Source organism: Mobula hypostoma, chromosome 9 (assembly GCF_963921235.1).
Source record: "Mobula hypostoma chromosome 9, sMobHyp1.1, whole genome shotgun sequence".
Taxonomy (NCBI): domain Eukaryota; kingdom Metazoa; phylum Chordata; class Chondrichthyes; order Myliobatiformes; family Myliobatidae; genus Mobula; species Mobula hypostoma.
In genome coordinates this window covers 99,014,994-99,040,261 of record NC_086105.1, presented here as the reverse complement: position 1 = coordinate 99,040,261, position 25,268 = coordinate 99,014,994, and the positions used below count along the sequence as shown (strand labels likewise).

At 41.2% G+C, this 25,268-nt stretch overlaps 1 protein-coding gene across 1 annotated transcript in view; it reads right to left on the bottom strand.

Moving 5' to 3' along the window:
- The window catches only part of LOC134351887 (BTB/POZ domain-containing protein KCTD5-like), a 66,381-nt gene extending 42,909 nt beyond the window's left edge, over positions 1 to 23,472 (bottom strand). The window contains exon 1 of the mRNA XM_063058743.1: positions 23,161 to 23,472. Within this exon, the coding sequence (XP_062914813.1) occupies positions 23,161 to 23,379 (219 nt within the window). The 5' untranslated portion in view covers positions 23,380 to 23,472. The remainder of the gene's footprint in view (positions 1 to 23,160) is intronic.
- Between the last annotated feature and the right edge of the window lie 1,796 nt (positions 23,473 to 25,268).

Below are 25,268 nucleotides of genomic sequence, written 5' to 3'. Positions count from 1 at the left end.
AGCAAGGATGTCTGCCTTAGGAGATGTCCAGGAATTTGTAAAGCAAAAGGCTAGCTAAGCAAACTGGCATCACAGCCATCAATGACAATTAGGAGACTGCGGATGTGAATCAAAACAGAAAATATCGCAGACATGCTGGTCAGGCAGCATCAGTAGAGGAATACAAGGTCAATTTATCAGGCTTAAAAACAGAACAAAAAACGCCTGTGTTGTTCAGTTCACTATCAGAATAGGAGCAGAGGGAAGGAAAAACAAAAATAATTTAAGCCACTGACCATAGACATAATAGAATTAATACAAATCCTCCAAAAGCAGGTCTCATAAACGTCCGACAGAAGTTCCCAGCTGAGGCGAGGCAGTGGAATGACGTTTTAAGGAAGAGCAAAACAAGTGATGGGATGGAAGTTTGAATAAAATAACTGAAAAGGTATCAATGCAAGGGAAGAGGAGGAGGGGACAGGGTGAAGAATCAATCTGTAAATGCAGAACAATGATCTAAAATGACCAAGGGTGGAATGCTGTTGAAATTGTGAAATAAAAATGTTAAGGCAAAGTGGTGATAACTTTCCCAAGACTTTCTCTACTTGCAAACCTACTATAAATTACAATAAACATTAAAGATAAATTGTTACAGAAATCTAAAACCAATTCTCGGGCGTGCCACCGCTTTCAGAGAACACAACTCAGTTAAAATTTCAGATGTATATTCTTCTGAACTTGACCCCTCTGGAATGAGTCAATACCATTCCGGTTTGTTGCAGCGGGTTACTGCCTAGCTTTGATACATTATCAGTCCCATGCAAACAGTGAGGTTTTTAGTCTTGTACATTTCAGGTGAATTGGGATCAAACTGAATCTAGCCGAATGATAGCTAGTTTCCTCAAGGGTCTGAATCATTGCAAATTATTTTTGTCCCCTGGGCTTTTTTTCCCGCAAAGCAGCAATGCTCTGTTGGCTCTAATCCAGAATTTATAATGGGTTATCATATCAGGATGGACAGAAAGGCAGCTGCAAGACAACTGAACAAAGACAAAGTTAGCTTTCCTACCATTCAAACAAATTTGAAAAAAAACCAGAATTAGCAGCATTACCCGCAACTGAAAGGAGTGGATCAAGTTAAAGATTTTTATTTTTCCCTTACCTATGGTGATGCAAATTGCAAAATTACATTGATCCTCTCATAGCAGAGATTTGTAGAAATTAAATTGTCTTGTCAGACTTGTTTTTCAGATCAAATACCTTGTTTACTTTTAAGTAAGATACTAAATATAAAGGGTTAGATCACAAATTTATGTGAGTTTAGATGTACAAAATCTTTGCAAACACAGCTGGAACTTTGAAAAGTGAATACACTCAGTGGCCACTTTATTAGGTATATCTGATCATTAAAGCTAATATCTAATCAACCAATCACATGGCAGCAACCTAAAGCATAAAAGCATGTAGACATGGTCAAGGGCTGTTGTTCCAACCAAACATCAGAATGGGGATGATTGTTGGTGCCAGACGAAGTGGTCAAGTACTGCAGAAACTGCTGATTTCCTGGGATTTTCAAGCACAACAGTGTGACACTCTGATGGACTTTTGCATGGACCTCTGATGACAGTCCCTAGAGTTTACAGAGAACGGTGTGAAAAACAAAACAAAAAACATCCAGTGAGCGGCAGTTCTGTGGGCAAAAATGCTTTGTTAATGAGAGAGGTCAGTGGAGAATGGCCAGACTGGCTCAAGCTGACAGGAAGGCGGCAGTAACTCAAATAACCACACGTTACAACAGTGGTGGGCAGAACAGCATCTCTGAACACAAAATGTCGATCCTTGAATTGAATGGGCTACAGCAACAGAAGACCACAAACATACATAAATGCACTCTGTGGCCACTTTATTAGGTACCTCCCGTACCTAATAGTGGCCAGAGTGTACTTAATAGCTGTAAATATAAAAATATCACAAATCCCACACTTGTAGATGTGAGCAGACACAACTTTGCCAAGTTCATTGCATTCACATCAGGCTTATGTTTCATACCCTGATACCGGGTTTTCACCAGAAATGTTGATAATTTCCTTCCCCTCCTACAGATGCTGCTTGACACGCCGAGTTCCTCCAGCTGATTGTTTGTTGTTTCAGATTCCAGCATCTTCAGTCTCTTGTATCTCTTTATTTTACATTCAGCTGAATTTGGCCACATTATCTGCCCTTAATAGAAAAGTTTTTGCAGAAACACATCGTTGACCACAAGTCCATCAAGGCAGTAATCAACATGGAACATGCTACAGGGTCTGCAGGAGAAGGACACGATTGATCTTGTGGAATTGTCTCCAGTTCACACCACTTGGCAGAGTACCTCATGCTCGGAACTCATAAACTAGCACCGAAACCTCACTTGGCTGGCAGTGATAGGTCCCCCCAGTTAGATCCTTTCCTCATGTTGAAGTCCCTTTATACCAGGCCCACAGGATGGCTGCAATGATAATAAAACAACTGTTTACTCTTTTGCGAACCAAATGTCTTTGCAAAGGTGGTCCAGGAAAGAATGCAATGGTCCTCTTTCAGCTGCACAACAGATCACTCTGATCTATGAGTTGTTCCCAGGGTTGCATGCTAAGACAAACATTGAGCGCTGCTGGAAGATCATCATCTCAGTGCTAGAGTCATTTTGATCTGCCTGAAACTTGATGGTCTTCCACTATAGGTTGTTCTCAAATGAATATTGCTACAAAGCACATTCCAGGGTGCAGAATCTGCTCAGGTATGGACCGAAGCTTTGTGCAGCCAACACAAAGTCTTGTTTGGAAGGGAAAACTTATGAAATATTTTGTGATTTATTTAACCTTCTGAAACCAAGTCAAAACTGAATTGACAAGAAGAAAAATGAGCCAACAACTGGGTCAGCTTGAGAAGTATTTTTTTGCTAATTGTCTTTTAATAGCCACTGTCAGTTCCATCTGAGACTGCAAAATAAAATGTGGCTTTTATGGTAAGTGCACTGTATGTCAATGGAAGGAATATAACCTTTTAAAGGATGCTTCAAGGATACAGACCTTTCTGTATTAACTATATTGCAAGGCTTGCAGCTGATGAACTAGAACAGGACAACTAATGGCCTCACTGGGAAAGCAAATTTGAAGGAAAAGAAAGTGTAGCAGCTTTTTGGTATTCCCATGTAAATACTCTAACATGGGAGGAAAAATGGGACCTGGGCTCTGTTAGGAAGATTACTTCTGCAAGAATAGAATTGCTTAATACAACATCAATTATTAAGAACCTGCCTTGGCTGCTCTGGTTAACAGACAGCCAGATAGCCACTTTTCCTAAAAGAAATTCTGGAGCAATTGTAATGAAAAGCTCACTTTCAAAGATGTTTGCATTCTTACAGTGCCAAGTAATGTGCTTTGTGTGATAAGAACTCTGGTCAGTGAGGTGGGGCTGTATGACAAGTATCAAAATGTTGTTGTTTATGCTATCAGATAATTTAACATAACTCACGTCCACCAGTTACACAAGAACATTAATAAGAATACAAGTAACAGGAGCAACAAAGCAAATTGCAAGAAACCTCAAACTGCAGCTGTAGTGGAACCAACAGAAATAATGCAAAATAACATTAAAATACTTGCTGATGGAATTATTGAGTCTACAAAATAAAATGTGGCTTTTATGGCAAGTGCACTGTGTGTCAAAAAGTGGAAAAGTGGGAAACAGTAGAAAGCATTTTTACTGATTCTTCACTCGACACTAAGAATCTCTAAATGCCACATCAATATACTTCTGACTCAACCAAATGGGCTTTGGACTATTTTTTTGCTGAAATGTTGGATCATATCTTTGTTTTTGCTTAAAGTGATGTTGCCTCTTATAAACCCATGACCACAAAGAATATAAGCTGCTTGTTTTTGGAACAAATTTCACTTAGTGATGTAGCACAGAGTAGGCCCATCGGATTCTTTAGGCCATGCCACCCCAGCAGCCCCAACAAACCCAATTAACCCTAAGCTATTCACAGGACAATTGACTATTCTACCTGGTATGTCTTTGGACTGTGGGAGGAAATGGGAAGACCCAGAAAAAACCTGTGTATTCCACAGGGAAGGTGTACAGCGACTCCATACAGAATGGCACGAGAATTGAACTCCAAACTGCAGAATGCCCCAAGCTGTAACACATCGTACTAACTACTCTGCTACCGTGGCGACCTCGTTAAATATTTCTTTTGAAGTGTGAACTACTGGCATGGAAGCTGACATTCTACAGACAGTTCTGTGCAAAAGTCTTAAGCACCCTAGATTTCTTACTTAAATTTGTTTTAGATGTTTATTTTTCTATCTTCTGTATTAGTGTGTCAGTAGAAAAAAGCAAATTTAGATTTCCAAACATAATTTTACAAAAAATTGTTAGAGAATTTCTTGTATTTCTTTACAGAAAGGAACATATTCAGTAATAGACAACTTGTCAAATAGAAAAAACTCAACTTTGTAGGTATATAGCCTGGTGTATGACTGAACAAAGATAACAAACAGGCGCTAATGATAATGACATAATGAGTTGAATAAACTAAACTGATTAACTGAAACAGAAATGGTATTGAAGGAACACACATCAAAGTTGCTGGTGAACGCAGCAGGCCAGGAAGAGGTACAGTCAACGTTTCAGGCCGAGACCCTTCGTCAGGACTAACTGAAGGAAGAGTGAGTAAGGGATTTGAAAGTTGGAGGGGGAGGGGGAGATCCAAAATGATAGGATGGTATAGAAGGATTCAGTCTGGGTGAAGGACAACCAAACTAAAAGGTGACGGTGTGGCAGATGATTTGAAGGTACAACTCTCACATCATCAATTCTTACACTATGGCAAGAGTGAGCATAGCAACAATACACAAGCTGGTCATCCTGGATCAGTAAAGTCTCTCCGAAACAGAAATTTTGTGGTAGACACAAGTTTCAATGTGTTGCACAAGCTCTTCTGAAGAAGCACAAAAAAAATGAGCAAAGTTGAGGATCAGAAATACCACAGAAACTGAGTGCAGTAGATAAGAGATATATCAAACTGACGTTCCTTCTAAACCGGATGAAATTCAGCACTGTTATCAGCTCTGAACTCACATAAACCACAATCTTTCCAAAACTCCATTCCTCCAAAGCGGAAACAAAGCCGAGTGACTCACCTATGCACAAAAACACAAGACTGGGGTTTGGAGCAATTGCAGCAAGTGCTCTGGACTGACAAGTCAAAACTTGACATTTTTGGCTCAAACAGGAGGCAGTTTGTCCATAGAAGAGATGATGAGTGTCTGCAGCCAACAGTGAAGCACAGCGGAGGATCCCTGCAGGATTGGGGCTGCATGTCTGCAAATGGAGTTGGTGATCTGGTCAGAATCAATGGAATCTTCAATGCGGAGAAGTACAAGCAGATTCTCATCCATCACACAATACCATCAGGGAGGCCTCTGATCTGTCCCAACTTTATTCTGCAGCAGCAGCACGAGCCCAAACACACAGCCAAGGTCATAAAGAACTACCTTCATTGAAAAGAACTAGGAGTTCTGCAGCAGATGGTTTGGCCTCGGCAAAGCCCTGATCTCAACATCATCATGGCTGTCTGGGATTACCTGGAGAGAGAGAAGCAAGTGAGACTACCAAAGTCTGCAGACGAACTGTGGCAAGTTCTCCAAGATGCTTGGAACAACCTAATAGCTGGTTTTCTTATAAAACTGCACAACAGTATACCAAGAGAATTGATGCAGTTTTAAAGGTTACACCAAATATTGATTCAATTTAGTTTTTCTTTACTGTTTACTGCCCTTAATAGTTTTTTTTTGATGTTTAAGAAACTTTTCATTTCATTGCTCTTGAAAGCATTTCACTTCACAGATCTTTTTTTACATGTGCCTAAGACTTTCGCACAGTACCATAAGTACAGTTGAAGTGGAGAATAGCACATTTTGGCCTTTCTCCCTTTAAAATAGCTACCAGCATGCCAGTCTTCAAATTATCCTTGTTCCTTTGTGGCAGACATAATTACAATTTCCATTCATAAATTTGAGATGATCTGTTATTGGGCAACTGGAAATGTCCAAGTCAGAATTTTACTTAACTTTTTTCTGGGACATTCAGTAAAGCATTTTTGACACTAATAACTAGTCTCAATCAACACTAAAATACATTGATATCCAAAAGACATCATTCACCAAAAGCTTCTCAACCTTTTCGGCAGAGCGTACATCCTAACACTTAACTAACAAGTCAAAGTTCCTCTTAAATGCTACACAAGGAGGTTCAAACACAGAAGCATTTGGAACTGATAAAGCCGAGTTGGAATAAATAATGAGGAATACATCTGAACACCTGAATTTAGATGAATCCAGTTATGAATTACAGTACGTTACAGCAGAACAGAAGGCAGAGGCAGACTCTGGGAGGAAAAATTCAATGAAATTGCAGAGCTATGACAGAAACTATTGTCAGAATTAGCTGAGGAGATGGAGAATTTCAAAGACATCGGACACAAGAAATTAGAACAAGGGTAATATTTGAATGGGAAGTGGATTTATGGATGTTGACTGAAATCCATTGAGGAACCAATGAAATCAACACAAGTATTGATTAGACCAAGAGTGAGGATGCTGGTTCTGAGCTCAAGTTTTGGGAAAGGGGAACCTGTACACACAGTGGACTGACTATGGGGGACATCATTCTGTGAATGAAGACCTGCTTTTAGATAGGATGAAGGTTGTTGATCGGGCAAGATATTAAACCCAGCTTTCATCTTGCCCTCGAATGGACTATAAAAGATCTCAGAGCATGGTTCATAGGACCTGCAAGTTCTTTACTTTAGCAAACATGTTTTACAAGGAGCCCACAAAATTCAAAGAAAGAACCCACACTAACGTTGACATTCTAGTAGAGGAACAAAGCAACAGGATGGACCAAGGCTTTGAAAAGCTCACTGCATTAATTACATCCAATGCACTTTTGGTTTAAGACGGCACTGTTGGAGCACAGTGACGACTTGCTGGTAGCAAAGAAAACTACTAACTACTCCATGAATCACACTTTTTCTGGTAAGCAATCACAGCAATCAAAAGCGTGTAGCTTCCCTTTTGGAGTTAAGCTTTTGAACGGTCTGTACAACCCTCCATCTTTGTGAACTGAAGTCTCGAAGATGCAGGATAGTGTGATGTGGCATATACAGACTAAATCGAGGTGGCGGGACCCAGGTCCAAAGCGGGGAATGTATGGCCATTGCTGGGATGGACTTGAAGCCGATTCAAAGCTGCGGATCTGAGGTGAGGCGGCGGGGCCTGGGCCTGGGCCCAAGAGCGAGGGACAAGCCATTGTATGACCAAGTTAAGCACTAGGCCATATTGGAAAAATTGGGTACGGGCCGAATCGAGGCTGTGGGACTCACGCCCAAGAAATACTGAAGCAGCAGGGCCTGGTTCCAAGAGCAAAGAACATTCTTTGCCATATTTGGCCAATTTATGTACTAAGCCAGATCAAAAAAGTCAGGGTGTCGGGGCCGGAGGAGGATGGGCATGTGTTCAGCTCACAGTTTGCAAGGTTTAGTCGTCTCTGCACTATGGCCTGCAACCAACGAGCTCCCGGATTGGCTGTGCCTGACTTCGTGACTGTGGCCTCACTTTTGTGAACTTTAGTTCTGAATGTTGTTTGTGTTATTTGCTTACTTTTATTGTTTGCACAATTTGTTTGTTTTCCTGCACACGGGATGTCTGATGGTCTTTTTTAATGGTTCTACTGGGCTTCCTTGTTTTGTGGCTGCCTGTAAGGAGACGAACCTCAAGGTTGTATGTAGTATAAATACTTTGATAATAAATGTACTTTGAAATTTGCATAAATTTGGCAGTAAAAATGAAACCTTGACGGATGTTACACGTATAAATAGGAAAATGTTTAACAGGTGCAGTAATGATATGCTCATGATTGGTGAAAGTCAAAGACTGACCCTGATTCTAATCTGAAAATGCTTAATGTCCATAAAATGATGTGGCCTATACCCACACTATGAAGATGACAATGATACAAATGGCATGCAAATAAAGATACATTAGTAAAAGGTGAGTATTTTCTGAAATTTTCTACTTTGATTGGGCATGAATACTAGATCACTAGTGACAGTTAAATAAGAAATAGATAAGTTTATGAAAGATCAGGAAGTTGAGGGTTATGGAGAACTAGCACGAGAGAGGAGATGAGGCACTGAGGAACATCAATCATGATCGTACTGAATGGTAGAAGCAGGCTTGAGGGAGGGGCTGAGTGGCTTACATGCTCCTATCCTTACATGTTCTCAGATCATACCCTGGTGAATTCTCCCCAGAGTGAAGCTGTATGGAACACTATTCTTCACATTAAATACTATTTTTAAACAAGACCAAGCTATTTATTGAATCTCAGCATTATGCACTTCCAATGTACCCATCACGCATTCAGCTCCTTCTTCAACAGTTCAGATGAAGTGAAGGCAAGTTCAGAACAGCTTTCAGAATGATCAGATCCCGATCCAGCAGCTGAACTGCTCCATCAATGGATAAATCACTCAATGAACAAATGTCAGCCTACATTTATTCCCTTGGACAATGTCATTATCTTTGTGAAAAATCATACCATCAGCAAGTAAAACTCTTTATAATTTAGAGGATTATATCTAGACCAGTTACATTTTTAAAGATCAAACCAAATGCAGTTTTAATTACAAGGTTAAACAACAATAGGCTACCCAAAGCTATGAATAGTCCAACGAAGCACTTCTAACCATGGAATTCAAAATTCACATTTTTATGTTCAGACACCTGTTTTGTCTTACTTCAGCTTTCTTAATCTCATATCCACCCATTGCAATTAAATTCACACTGTAAAATGGCTTGTTTACAGCTAAGCGCAAATTAAGATTATTTTTCCTTGGGTGAGATAGTGCAAGGTGACCAATAAGTGGGTTGTGTGTCAGAAGGATGAGTGACGGGAAACATGAAAGATCATAATGAGGCAAGCAAATCATACAAATCAACACTGTCAGCTGATTTGTTGTAATTATGTGTTTGACTTTAAATCAGTGGTGCCAGGGAGATTTGATATGGAAAAACCCAGACCAAATAACACAGCTTTAAACTTCAATGTCACGGAGAAGATGACTACCACAAGAGGAAGGTCTATGAAAGGAGCTAGTGAACAAGCCTTACACTACTGCCATTGGCATTATTAATATTGCTGTTACTTTTGACTAAATTAATAAGAAGGTTCCCACATTACTTCTCTCGTAACAGAAGCACATAGATTTTCCACTTAACTGCTGGTATTGAAATAGGACTGGACCAAAAAGATTTTGCTTCCTATCACCAGCTGACCACATTCTGCAAATTTGTCATTTAGAATTGCAGTAAAGTTTCTTCCAAGAATCTTTATATATTTCTAATTGGGGTGACAAGGTGGCTATTTTTTTTCCTTTTCTTGAAGGGATGCCACCTTCTCTTCCGATCCTGATTAAGGGTATTGGCCTCAAATGTTGACTGTTTATTCCTCTCCATAGATGCTGCCCAACTTGCTGAGTTCCTTCAACACTTTATGTGTATTGCTCAAGATCTGCAGCATCTGCAGAATCTCGTGTCTATTTTTAAAAATGTATTTAGATACACAGTATAGAGCGGGCTATTCTGGCCCACTGAGCCACACTGCCCAGCAACTCACCCATTTAACCCTTGCCTAATCCACAGGACAGTTTACAATGATCAAATAACCTACTAACCAGTATGTCTTTGGACTGTGGGAGGAAACTAGAGCATACAAACTTGCTCAGAGAGGGATCAGAATTGAACTCTGAACTCTGATGCCTCGAGCTGTAATAGCGTTGTGCTAACCGCTTCACCACCCTTATAACTGGAGAATTTTGGTGATGCAAGTGGAATGTCATTTCTTAATGCAAACAGGACTACTCATTTGATAAATCACCTGCAGATAAATAACTATGTTTGCACTGAAAATGATAACTAAGTTATTAGTTTCTGATAACAACAGATGTAAAAAAAAGACTAAAGGGAAGTAAAATCGAAGATTTTTGTGATTAAGAAACCAACAGGTATTTATACAGTACCTTTTATGTGCAACATTTCCAAAGATGCCACATGAGAATATTATCAAAGATCAAATGTTGGGTTTCCCACTTTGCAGCAGTGTCTACACCTCGACAGTTCTTTGTTGACTTTAAATCATTTTTCAATTGTCATTAAAAGTCTTCAGAGTGGCAAAACTCTTTCAGACTGGGAGTAATTAAACTTGATCAGACAGAGGAAACCTAAATAACAAACTAGAAAGGAATGTCAACTGAGAGAACTACAACAGAATTGCCAAAAATGATAAGACAGGAAGCTTTCATCCAGTGAAGTCATCAACAATTTCAGGACTAGACCGACACAAGAAATTGATTTGGAACATAATAAAAAATTCTAAAATGGGTGAAGAAGGTAGGCTGCAATTGTGAAGAGAATGGGAAAGGGGATGCAGTGGGGGAGTGGGAAAGAGAGTCAGATTTGCACCACACAATTGTAAGGATAATTTGTATGAAAACTTTAGTTGTAAATGGTTTACAAAATGTTTATTATGTACATGCTGAATAAGCAACACTGCAGAGAAACCATATGTGGCATATTATGGAGAAAGGATGAAGTTTCTGATGGAAAATGCTTGCGTAGTTTTGTTCTTGCAGACTTTGAAATATCATCAAATTCCAGTACCTCCAGAAGCAAAGCACCTGTGCCAAAAACATTTTAATTAACCCTGTATTGGAATATCATGCAGGGCTATCTTCTGAAAGCAATGAAATATGCTCATGATTTGCCATCTTAATTTAATTTTAATCTCAGTGGAAGTCATGGACAAAGTCTGAAGGCACTTCTTAGAATAAGGGGACGGAGTACCTTGCACAAACTAGAACTATGTAGCAATTGGCAGATTATCACAAACCATGCAAGACATTATCTGGCCAAGATATAGGATACATATCAGGTATGGGAATAAGCAGGTCATTTTCATTGTGACAGTTTGTAAATAGCAGGGTGCCAACAAGATTTGTGCTGAAGCCCCAGCCATTTACAATCTCTTTAAATCAGAGGAACAAATGGATAATATCCAAATTTACTGCTGGCACAAAGCCAGCTTGCTCAAGCAAGCTGTCAGCAATAGGGATGAAAATTCAGTTCTCAGCCCAAAAGTGCTACTCACTGGTATCACAACTAACCACCTACGTCCATGCATCTTCTTCTCCCGGTAGCCCTTGAGGTCTCACTAACTCATAAATATATAACCTAAATTTAAGAGTATCAATTTCCCAAATATAAATTGACTTATGTTGTGGAGAACTTCAATTTTTTTTGGAAGGTATGGCCACCAAGGTTAAGTCAAGGAATAGAGATTTTACCATCAGAAGCTCTCTGAAAAGTTCTGAGCAACTGAGATTTTAAGAGGAATAGGCAGATATCTATTATAAAAGATTTGATAAAGCTGAAGTTGCTATTTTTCTAAAAGAGGTTTGATGAAATAGAGGGGTAACTGCTAGGCACCAGATCTTCACAGAGTCCCATGGGACCTTTCACATCTATTTGAGAAGACAGATATGGCTTTAGTTTAACACATCTGGACAATGAGACACACTCCTTAGGACAAATAGAATGATGCAATTAAGTACAGGCCATGCCAAGTTCCTGAGAACTGCAAATTGGAAATGATTAAAAGCAGTGTGTGGCAGAGGGTCACAGATACAACTGCAACAGGAGAATGGGTAAACAGGAAAGGGGAGAGCGGCCTGCAACCGGTCTTACCAACCCAGTGAATGCACAGCACTTCAGACTTGGCTTGGCCTAGAACCCTTTGTTGCAGATCAGAGTGGGAAATGCTGCCTTCCCACCCAGAACATGCCTGCAGCCCAGCGGCAAGCAACAAGTCCATTCACATCTATCTCATTGGTCTCCCAAATACTCATTTGTATGTACGGGACGCCCGGGAGTCAGGGGTTTGTAACTGGGGGAGGACCTACATCTGAGTAACTACTGCATAATTTAAGAACATCTGTTTTCTCATAAGATACTTTTCACTCAACTCTCCCAGCACATTGTAGTCTTAGTCTTTGCCCAATCACTTGTCTCAACTGTGATCACTAAAGCAAGAATTACACTTCAGTTACTTATATAGGATGTTACAGTAAAAGTGCCTTTGAAAGGATTTAGTTGTTAAATATTTAATAATTTTGCAGTTTACCTCTTCCAGTCTAAATATAGAAAAAAATTACTAGATTTCAGATTTCCTCTGCACCTCAACCTTGAATTCTCTTCCCGCTCAGGAAACCTGGTGGCTCAGTTAACCCAAAGGCACCACGGAAATCAGATTAATCCATCATTAAGGAAAAGAAAACTATGTCACTGTTCATAGCAACAGTCAAATCCCAAAGCCAAACAACTTTTGTGATTTGTACAATACCTTCAGGCAAACAAAGAAAAGCTCATTACAACTGTTCTCTCCAAATACTAGCTTGCCTTTTTTTCCTGGGATCTCAGAAATACCCAGGAAATTTTCTGGGTAAAGTGCGTCCGCAGCACTTGGTCCTATTGTACACCGGGTGAACCCTTTTAACGGCATAACGTTAACGATCAATGTTTAATCTGAGCCACAAAATCAATGTTGAAATAATGAAGGACTGGACAAACAAATGTAAGTGTTAAATCCATTGGCTGGTTAAAAAGATAGATGCTGCATGGTATACAGCCAGCAATACAAAACATTTTACAAGGAGGATGTGCAAACCTTACAGCCCGTTAAGGTTGTTCCATCAGCCAAAGGTATCTTGATGGATTTACCAGATCAACATTTTCCCACTTATTCCACACGTTCCTTGATTTCCTTTGTACCCAATACGTCTTTCAAACTTACAGAACTACACAACAACCTTTACTGGTGAGAAGGACATGAAGCAAATGCAGTAAATACATGAGTACGTAGAAACGAGTGCATGAAACAATGCAGAGAAATAGGTGGATTAAGTAGAATAAGGATTTAACACTTACTTGGATGGTAAACTATAAGAACAATTGAGCACCACACCGTGGGTGGTATGGTAGAATAGTGGCTAGCACAACGCTTTACAGTACAGGCGACCTGGGTTCAATTCCTACCGCTGCCTGTAAGTTTGTATGTTCTCCCCGTGACTGTATTCCTCCCTCAGTCCAAAGACATACCAGTTAGTAAGTTAACTGGTCATTGTGAATTGACCTGTGATTAGGCTAGGTTTAAATTGGGGGATCGCTGGGCAGCTCAGCTCAAAGGGCCAGAAGGGTCTGTTCTGCACTATATCTGAATAAATGAATAAATTCGTGAAGTAGTTAAGTACTGTGCAATACATAACCAGCTCCACCACAGAAAGCCAAGAGATTACACGAAGCATCTTTTACTTTAGAAAATAAAGATTGTTTAAATGAATATCTGAGTTCAAGACAAATCTTGATTTTTAAATTTCTATTTCTGTCCTTTTGTAAGTAACTTAAAGGATTCATTAAGAAATAACATTGACCAAGAACTTTCTTCATTGGATGAAAACAGTCCTCCTGAACAGATGCTTCAATCAGCCAGTAAAATAACATGAGAAAAATAAACAGCAAATGCTAGAAATGTGAAATAACAACAGAAAGTGCTGATAATACACAGCAGGTCAAGCTACACCAGTGAGTAGACAGACAATCAGAGCTAATGTTTCAGAGAGGTGACCCTTTTTCATAACACGGTAGCAAACAACAGCTGAAGTTGCTTAATGAGTGAACGGCAGTAGTTAGAAAATGAGAACATAGACAAATGTGTTGTGAAATGAAGAGCAGGAAGACAAGCCCAGCAGGGCAGGACATCAAGAAAACAGTTGACATTTACTTAAAAAAAAATCAGCAAGCTTGAATTCAACCACAAGCTTCCTGCAAGCTTTTCTGTTCCAAACGAGAGCAATCCCAGCTTTTCTAGAGTATCCAGGTTACTGAGCTTTCTCCTCCTAGGACCGCTTCAGTAAATCTCGTCGGCACGTTTCTGTCAGTGTCAATAACGCAGACAGATCATTCCTCCGATGCTTCTGGTAAGGAGATCTGAAAGGTGTGGACAATGAATTAGATGGGAAGTGCGCTCAGCTGCAAGGTATATCCCTAAACCAAAAAAGCAACATGCTCAAACAGAAAGTTTTACAGAACAAAAAGTGAGAGTGCTATAAGAAAAATTCAAAACCAAAAGCAAAGGACAAGAGCAGGAACTAAAGTGTGAATACCAAATGTTTAAAATGTCATGAGAAACATGAACTACGTTGATTGTGCTTCATTCATCCACTTTAACATTTGCCAAATATCTGCCAATAAAATTCCAACACCTATAACATCAAGTTGCATCTTGCAAGTACAGTTATCTGCTCACCCCCTCATTACCTGCTGCCAACAACATTGCTTAGATTTGAGGTTAGAAATACTTTCTCCAGACTGGCAATGTTCTGTCCTCTGATGAAAGTATGATCTGATCTGATTCCCTCTACTCTATCCATGTAGCCCCAAGTTTTCCTCACACCACTTTCATATAGTATTCAGCACAAGCTCAAGCACAAAAACAAACATCTTTCTTCCCGGAGACTTCACAGCTGAACGAACTTCTGCAACTTAGCATTTTAAATAGAGACACTACCTTTATTGCACAGCACACACACACACAATGCTGGAGGAACTCAGCAAATCAGGCAGTATCTAAGCCGAGGAATAAAGAGTTCATATTTCAAGCCAAGATTTTCACCAGGACTGGAAAGGAAGGGGGTGCAGAAGCCCAAATAAGTAGGGAGAGGGTGAGGTACACAAGCTGGCAGATGATAAGTGATAACAGGTGAGGGGGAAATTGGGTGGGTGGGGAGAGGTGAGGAAGTAAGAAGCAGTGAGTGGATAGAGGATAAGTGGAAGAGGCAAAGGGCTGAAGAAGGAATTTAGTCAGAGACGACAGTGGATAAGTTTTCAGCATGTGCAGAATCTTGTGTTCTTTTTACAGGGGAGAGATCTGTTGGTGTCTGGCCCTAGGTAAGACAAAGTAAATATCCGGATGAAAATCTGAGCGCATTCCTTTCCATTTCCACACTAAGACCACAGGGCTACATGAAGCTACTCTGCCATTCAATATCATAAATAATCTTGACTCAGTTCCGCTTTCCCATCCCATCGCTAGGTTATTCAACTTTCAAAAATCAATTGATCTTAGTTCCAAATATATCTTATGATTAAGCAGTTACAGGCTTTGAGCAGAAAATTCCAGTGATTCACACGGATTTCGCCTTGTTCAAAAATAAAAAGGCAATTACTAATTTTGATGCTGGTTTGCATGACTTCCTAATAAACTCTCAGGAATCACTCTGCTAATCCCTCTCAAAATCCTCTGGGTTTCAATGAGAATACCTCTAATACTGCTAAACTCCAGGGATTAGAGCCTTTCACTCATTTTCCTCCCGTGGGGACACTCTAATCCAGGAATCAATTTGTCAATGTGCACCATGCTCCTCCAAGGCACACATATCCTTTGTAGACTGCACTCAAGGTGTGCAAGACTTCCTTTTTGTTATGTTCCCAGACCCCATGTATATAATTTGCTTGCTTCATCTGCATATTCAATCCCTGTATTTTGGATGGATGAAGAGATGAAAATTCCTAAACAGCAACACTGAAAAACGCTGATTTCTGGAGCAATGGCTGATATGCTATGTATTGCATTTATGCAGACTTCACGAGAATACAATACATTTTTAAACTGCTGAAGACAAGTGGCTATTACAGTTTTACCATTTCCTCCACAGGGCAGCTTACAATTTTACTGTTTAACCAGAGACATTCTTGTTTCCTGACAATGGAAACCATAAAGATCTGAGCAGTAGGCTGCTAGCTGCACAAACAAGCTCACCTACCATTGATACAAAATATTCCTGTTCATAGCCCAGCCGTGGTTCTCATTTCCTACCAGCATCACCCTCCACCCTCTCTTCCCATGCAATTATTGCCAACTGATGGCAGAAGCACAGTCATGCGGTCTGTATCCGCAGTCTGGTTCACTTGGAGGATCATGCTTTAATACATCTATCTGCCTGAACTAAAGCCATGTGCTACAATGATTCAAGTAAGCCACAAAATTAAAACACACCTCTGCAGGCCTGCAAAAAGACTACTTTGTTCTGGTAATGAATTATGGCTGCCGGTAACTCAGCCTTTCAGTGACCACAGTGTTCCATTCTTTACATTTTCATATGATAAAACACTTTGACACACTCCTCTTTGCAAACCAGAAAACCAGTGATTTGGATGAGAGGTTAAAGAAAATGCATTTTGAAAGATTCACCCATCCAAAAATAAAACACCAACCCTCATGTAAAATCTCAACATATGAGAGGGAAAACTGGTTCAAATTATCTTGGGACTCAGATGCCAAAATCGGGCAGTCTACATTTGCCTGGTTACGATGCTCTCCATCTGTCACAGTCCTTCTAGCTCCCATCTGTTTTTCCTGATTAGTCACATCCTATAGTTAATACCACTGTAGTTTCTTTATTTTGATCGTTAAAGTATAACAATATTTTGATACAAGACCTCGTATAAATTGTGATAAAGGAAAAGAATCTTAGTTTTCATTTCAGCACCACCGTAGTCTCTCAAATACATCGTGAGCAAAGTTTCATATCCTGTTTGATTTCCACAAATGCTGGCAGTAATTAATTTATTCAAAAGGCACCCTACTTGAGAGACAGAACAAGCCCACAGAAGAAAATGCCTGAACTAGGCAACAGCTGGGTGCAGCTCAATACAAATTCTCCAGTGTGCAAAGCAGATTATCCAACACCTGGAGAGCTGATATTTTCCATGAACAGATGGAGGCTGCATACATGTCTTCTGTTCATACCTAAACAAAGATTATAACTGCATAACAATTGAAAGTCGATAATTGTAGTTCTGTCTATATGGACATCCAACGGTGTTTCACTGAGATTTAATAGAGTAATGGGCAGTCAAGGTGGTACACTACCAAGCTAGTTTCAGATCAACATGATGCATTGATGGTTTACTTCCTGCACACATAGGGGGCTCATTTCTGGATGACTGAATTTATCTTTAAGCTGAAACTCTACCGTCTTGGGACAAATGCAGCAAACACACTGGTATGCCCCTCGAATGCAAACTTCCCTCTGAGCCATGCAAATCCTACCATGGTTCCCTCAATATTCCCGGCTGTACCTGTGAAATGTCCAACTGACCAGCATCTGATGCACCTTCAATACATGGTTTAGGATGATCATTTACCAATGCCATAATGGCTGGACCCTCAACGGTAGCCTTGCTGCTAATACCAACACACTGCACACTCTACATTCCTGACTGAGTGGCTAAGCACAGCTCCAATGTCATATTCTAGTTCGCTGATGACACCGCTGTCGTAGGCAGAATCAAAGGTGAAGAATCAGCACACAGGAGGGAGACTGGAGATCTGACTGAGTGGTGCCACAACAACAACCTCCTACTCAATGTCAGCAAGACCAAGGAGTACATTATTGACTTCAGGAGGAGGAAACCAGAGATCCATGAGCTAGTCTTCATCGGGGGTTCAGAGGTGGATAATATCAGCAACTTTAAATTCCTTGACATTAGCCCAACACGCAAATACAATTAGGAAGAAAGCATAGCAGTGCCTCTATTTCCTTAGGAGTTTGCGAAAAATCACATCTAAAACTTTAACAAACTTCTAAACATATATGGTGGACAGTATACTGACTGACTACAGCACAGCTCGGTATGGAAACACCAATGCCCTTGGGCGGAAAATCCTACAACTAGTGGCTATGGCCCAGTCTATCACAGGTAAAGTCCTCCCCAGCATTTAGTGCATCTACACGGAGGGTTGTTGAAGGAAAGCAGGGACCTCAACCACCCAGGTCACGCTCTCTTTTCACTGTTGCCATCAGGGAGAAGGTACAGGAGCCTTAGGACTCACACCACCAGGTTCAGGAACAGTTATTACCCCTCTACCATCAGGGTCCTGAACCAGAGGAAATAACTTTACTCAATTCCACTTGCCTCATCACTGAACTGTTCCCACAACCTATGGACTCACTTTCAAGGATTCATCTCATGTTCTTTGTTGCTTTGTTATTTATTATTTGGATGGTGGAGTGGAGCTATGCCTCTACCAAAGGAGGTGCAAGGATCTCCTTCCTTCTGCTAGCCTGCGGGTCATCTTTGGGCAAGGTGTAGTCCTTGCCTAGCCCACCCAATCAGGATTACATGAAGCCATAGGAGCTGGTGGTAGATGGTCGTATGAGCAGCAGATGTACATCACAAATCCTGGTTATGCAAACACTGATGTCAGGCAGACAATCTCGAAAGAGTATTTATAATGGTTGGGGGTCAACAACCCAGAAGGTAATGGGAAACCACATCTATATAAAAGTGTGTCAAAAACCATCATTGTCATGAAACCATTATTGTCTACATAATGACGATAATGATTTATTATTATCTCTCACTTTCTTTTTGAATCTGTACAGTTTGTTGTTCAATGCAGATTGACTGTCCACCCAGTTGGTGTGGTCTTTCATTGAATCTATTATGTTATTGTATTTATTCAGTATGCCCACGAGAAAATTAATCTCTGGGTTGCATATAGTGACATGAGTACACCTTGATAATAAATTTACTTTAAACTTTCATGAAAGAAGGGAAAATATGGTGAAAATATTCAACAACTGTGAATAAAGAACCAGATTAATTGAGACTGATGACCTTCCATCCTAATTGGAGAAAGTGAAAGAAACTACAGGCTTAAAATTGTGGGAAAATGGAAGGAATTAATAATAATAAAGGATCATAGTTAGAGTGGAAGGAAGGAGAGATTTTGTTTTTGCATTATTCATTTTCCTGGCATGGCCATCAATGGCAAGGTCCAATTACAGCCTTTACTAGATGAAAAGGTGGCAATCACCTTCTTATAAGACTGCAGTCTTTCAGGTGAACATACCTCCACGTGCAGATGGCTTCATTTGTTGAGGATTTGCAAAAGGAATTGTTCAATCGTGAGTGAATACTCCGACACCAGAAACAAATTCATTGATAATATGGATGAAGAAAGCCGAAGCTAGGACACTGCCTTGAGGAATTCTTGTAGCGTTAGCCTGGTACTGGCAGGAATACAGAAATGATGATCTAAAGTATGACTGAAACCATCGTTTGCGAAGTCATTTTGCTCTAACTATATATGCTGTTTGTAGCCTTGTGTTCTAGCTTCAATAGATCAGTACCTCACTTTCGCACACAGCTGCTCTCCTAATATGCTCATGTCCACTCCTCATTGAACCATTAACTGCAATAAAGTAAGGGATCTGCTGGACTTTAGATTACTGCAGTAAACATTTCCGCTGCTGATGATGATTCTTAGCAACTCATCGATGCCCAGCTTTCAATCGTCAAATCCATTATCTCATTTATTTTGACAGTAACCAACCACAATGGCGAACATTCTGAGCCTGAAACTAGGAACTTGTCTCCACAAAGACAGTGTGGTAGTCACTTCTGCCAATGCATCTGCTGCAGTTAGATGTGTGACGATGATGTCAAATAGGTTTATCCCTCCTATTAGTTAGCTTACTGCCCGTGCAGACCTTGTGTGCCCTTCAGAGCTCGACCAGCTCACTCAGTGATTATGTAACCACGACCATTTGCTCACAGACATTACACTCCTCCACCCACAACATACACTGTACACTTGCAACTTGCAGTGCTCCTTCCAAGTGCTGTTCAACATTCAGTAGCTGAGGGAAGATAGCTGGTGGTAACAAGGAAATGTTCTTACTTGCATTTGACCAGGTACTGAAAGATTTCATGAGATTTGGTATCAACGCTGAGGGGTGCCAGGGTAACTCCCTCCTGACTGCATAGCATCAGGTGATCTCTCCTGCTTATGTGACAGGAGTACCATCCAAGGTCAGGTTTGAATCCAGCTCTCTGGTGCTGAGGCAACAGCAAAAATTATGAGTCACTTGCCAATTGTGGGTCTGCTCTCGGAAGTTAGACAGCAGCCATCGGATATTTGTGAGGAGGTACTGGAGAGACTGACTGGGCTGGGAGAGATGCCGCGGTACCCAAGTTTCCTGTCTAGGATCATGCCAGTTTCCTTCCAATAGTATCCATTTTCTGGATAGAAACTTTACCAAAACAACTACCACCCAAGTAGATCTGTGGCTATGGTGAAGTGCTTGAACTTGACAATGAGCAGAGTGCCAACTGACATACCAAACCTCTTTTCTTCACAGGGTGTTGCCTGACCCAAGTAAATATAGCAGCCAATGCTCTCCACATTACCTTATTTTAATTGAGTTTACTTAGTCTATTACTAATCAAATCCCACCTACTGTGAAAAGCAGCGGAAGTTCAAACCAAATTCACTGTGCAGAGAGGCAAGTGTTAGATACCACTGCTCACATAATTGACGCTGCCCAATACAGAATTTAAAATTATTTGACACCCACCCTTAATCTGGCACACACATTAGAGGCTTCTTTCCTGTAGTCTTGCTTATCAACTGCTTGGACTTGGAAGGAAAGTACTACAAGATGTGTAAAGCTCTTCCACTAACCAGCAATTCAATAAGCAGCCAGATAATCTTTTTAAATAATGAGCATTTAAGAGCACACAACAACTTAAACCGATACTTCTGAGAGTTTTCTCCACTGCATGTCATTGCTAGAACCTACTCCAAAACTATGCCAATTCTTTCTTTGGAATATTTTTCAGTCCAAATACTCATTAACATTCCCCCCTTGACACCAACGAAGCCATTCATTGGCACGGTTTTTCCAGCTGAAGTATTAGAACATCAGTCAGTGGATGTGTTACATCCTTAGCCAGATTTCTCTTCCTTTATTTTAGGTTGTTCCCGAGGTGGGTGCCAGGGAAGAGTTCCCATGCTGTGTAATGACAGCCTAGAAAGCTGACTATTCAGAAAGCTGGAGAGCTGCACCAGTACACCACTGGAGTTCAAAGACTTGGAACTGGCGAATTTGAGGACACCACATAATCTTTACTCATGCAGTAGCTCTTTACAAGTTACCGTCCGCAATTTGTTGGAGAGAAAAACAGAGAGAATCTGAGAAGGAAAATTCAAACCAAAGAAAAACACAAGCTGGTGGTTAAACTGGTTGAGATATGAACATTTTCCGTTTCAAGGCATTTAACATTTTCCAAACACATCTAATAGCACTGATAACTAAATACGGTGTTACTGCATTGCTATGTGTTTCAGTACTGGGCTTAGGGTGCCTATACTGCAACAAGATTGCCTGTATTCATTAAACTCAAGGATATTTCTACTGATCTCTGCTCAGCTCTGTGAAAACTGATTCAGTTAGCAGAGGTTTCCCTTCTGGCTCCTGAGAGCAGCAGGGAATGGGAATGTTAATGGGAAGCAAAGCAAAGGAAAGTAGCTGAACCAGAATTAGCAATTACTGGGAAGATTCGCCTAGCACCAGAACCACCTTTCATCTCAGCCACTGAAAGCCCAACTCATCTGTGCCCTTTCCCAGTTAAAATATTCTGCTTCACACAGTCCTACCTTTCACTTGCCAGTATAAATGTTTCTTTCTGTTTCACATTACAGCACTTCTGCAGCTAATGGCTGACAGACAACATTCAGCGTCCTCAGCTAACTCACTGCCCTTTAATAGTGTTCACCAGTGCTCAATGTTGCCAGCAGAGATACCACCAATAAAAGGGGAATTGTGCTAAAATTAATAGCTACGTCACTTTTGTGCAACAAATGTAGTGAAATACCAGGTTTCTACTTGCCAAGTAAAAAACTCAAGCTTGCAGCTTTTGCAAAACTATCGAACCGATAAATGGAAGGGAATACTCCACCTTATCCAAGCTCAATTCATTAGCGAGGCTGATACTGACATTTTTTATGTGATTAAGCAATGGTCAAGGGCTGAGAGAGATGGCTGTCTAAACCTTTTTATGCCATGGACCCCCATTATAAAGCCTGGATCCCAGGCTGAGAACTATTGGTCTAAACCTACCGATTCAAACATACAAGTCTCTTATCATCAAGGTAGTTACTTGGTTCTGCTGTACAAAAACATACTCAGAAAACCAGTTCCCTTCCTGTTCATCTCAAAATAAATTGCCTTAAGCGATACTGTTTGCATCCTACAGTTGCAGACAACTTACCACATTCATCTAAGGCAGTGCCAACTCACAATGGTACTTTACAACAAGCTTTAGACACTCTAGGTAAAGCATACCTTCTGTATCCAACTTAAAAAAAAGGTCATATTAGGATAGAAACTTTGGGAATATTAAGAACCAGCTTCCACATTTTCGACACAGTTGTCCCTTTCAGCCTCCCTGTGGCTCATATTCTCTTCTCACTTTCCCTGAAAGGCATTGTCCTAAAATTCTCATCTTCTACCACTCCCCAACAGAAGCTTGAAGGCGCCAGTGACTACTCTATTCACCAATTCAACTAGTCTTCTTGGGTGGAAAGTTGTTCATCCTTAAGACCACAGCTTGGCCCTCCGTTAAGTTATACTGTAATATATTTTGACAAAATTCAGATTTACTACATTGTCTGGAAATAAAGCCGTCAACGAGAGATTAAAGGACTACGTGTGCCACACTAAAGTAATACATTAGATGTGCAATGTAAATATTTATACTAAAGACAAAAGGTGCTTCAATAAGCACTTAGATTTCGCATTCAGCCCAGTATTGATTAAGCAAGCTTTCGATCAGAATGCTCAGCAACCAGACCATTCCTTCTTCATTACTGTCTGACAGCTTTATCTCATTAATCACCCCCTCGCCCCACTGTCCAGTACCTTCACCACCTTATCATACTTCATACCCCGACTGTAAAATAAACAGGCAACTACATTTCCACACTACAACAGTTTGCAACCCCGCTTTTAGCGCTCACATTAATAGGCGAACTCATCTCCACAACACACCTCGTCACCCCTCTGCGAGCACACCCATGGGCTCCCGCTGCCTACTACCTCCCTTCCGCAGTCCTGGTGCCCCCTACCACCGGTACGCTCCATCCTTGCCCCGATCAGCCCCGCTTTCTCCGCACCTTGTCCGAGTCCAGGTCCGGGTCGGCTTGACACAGTCGGTACAGGAATGATTTGGGATCGCGGCACAGGGTTTGCCGGGTGCTCAGGAATCGAGTGCCGCCTACATTCAGCCGGACCCACTTAGCAGCGGCCGCGTACTCCATGCCGGAGCATTTCGGACAAAAGGAGTTATTGAAGCTCTCGGGGAAATCCGAGAGCGACCCATTCCCCGTCGCCATACTGGCGACCGATCACGAACCAACCGCCCGCCCGCCACCACAGCCAAACCTCCCGGCACACAGCGCGCCTCTCGCCCCACCACCCAGCAAGCACCGCGCCACTCGCCACACCTCCCAGCACGCAGCGCGCCACTCGCCACACCTCCCAGCACGCAGCGCGCCACTCGCCACACCTCCCAGCACGCAGAGCTCCACTCGCCACACTTCCCAAAACGCAGAGCTCCACTCGCCACACCTCCCAGCAGGCAGAGCGCCACTCGCCACACTTCCCAACACCCATGACGTGTAAACTCTTAATTGGGTCCAAGTAGTTTGGAGTTGGAAGTTTATTGTCCAGCTTTCGGAACAAACATAACTACAGCCCTGTAAGAGGCTTAAGAGAAACTGAAAGTACTGGTGATCTGAATAAAAAAGAAGTACATGTTGATATCATTCAGCAGGTTGACAAACTGAACACAGTAGACATGACACATCCAGACATTTTGGCGCAATTAAGCAGCTGCCCCAATTAGCCGAAGTTTCATAGAAATAGTTAAAATGATATAAGAAAGTCAAACTGAGTAACAAATTACGTATTTAAATAAAATACACAGTAAATTAGAACACTAGTTATAGTAACATACATCAAAGTTGCTGGTGAACGCAGCAGGCCAAGCAGCATCTATAGGAAGAGGCGCAGTCGACGTTTCAGGCCGAGACCCTTCGTCAGGACTAACTAGTTATAGTACTACGTTCCTGTTATGGAGTTAGACAGAGGAATATGAACAATATGAACAAAATCAGTGCAGACACTGAGTGGAGATGATGGACAGCCTTTGTACAATGCTAGAACGACTGCATCCTTCAAATCTTTTTCATTGTAACATTGGAGAAGATTGTCGATACCTTCAAATTCTTTGTAGTTCCCAACTTGTTGAAGCAGTGAAATTGTTTCATTTACTCTCCCACCCGTTTCTGGCATCTCCAAGCCCGAATGCTTGAAACTGCAGTGAACCAAATATTTCCGAATTTGCTTACTGCTTATTTCTCACCAAGTATTGACAAAAATCACTGCTTTTTGAACACAAACACACACAATTGATGCTATTTAAAAACCGATCACCCTAAACACAGTGTAGCGTCTTGGAACGGCCACACAAATGTGCACGACAGATGCTAGCTGGAATTTATTCGACAACAGTCTCCTGTCCCAATTAAGCAGCATATTGTCCCAAATAAATGAAGGGAATCCCACCAATTTTCTTGAGTAGTTTTTGTTCTTTAAGACTTGTTCCAAATGAGTGGCTGCCTGGCCCCGATCTTCTTATTTTCACTATGGATGTCCAATCCTCATACACCTCCATCCCTCATCAGGAAAGTCTCAAAGCTCTCCGTTCCTTTCTGGACCCCGGACCTAACCAGTTCCCCTCCACCATCACTCTCCTCCATCTGGACGAACTCTGCCATTCTAAATAATTTCTCCTACGGCTCTTCACACTTCCTTCAAACAAAAGAGGTAGCCACGGGCACTCGCGTGGGTCCCAACTATGCCTGCCTTTTTGTCGGCTATGTGGAACAGTCTACATTCCAAGCCGACATCAGTATCACTCCCCAACTCTTCCTACACGACATCAATGACTGCATTGGTGCTGCTTCCTGCACGCATGCTGAGCTTGTTGACTTCATCAACTTTGCCTCCAACTTCCACCCTGCCCTCAAATTTGCCTGGTCCATTTCTGAAACCTCCCTCCTCTTTCTTAATCTCCCTGTCTCTATCTCTGGAGACAGTCTATCGACCGATATCTTTTATAAACCCACTGATTCTCATAGATACCTCAGCTGTACCTCCTCCCACCCTGTTACTTGTAAAAACACCATCCCCTTCTCTCAATTCCTCCATCTCCACTGCA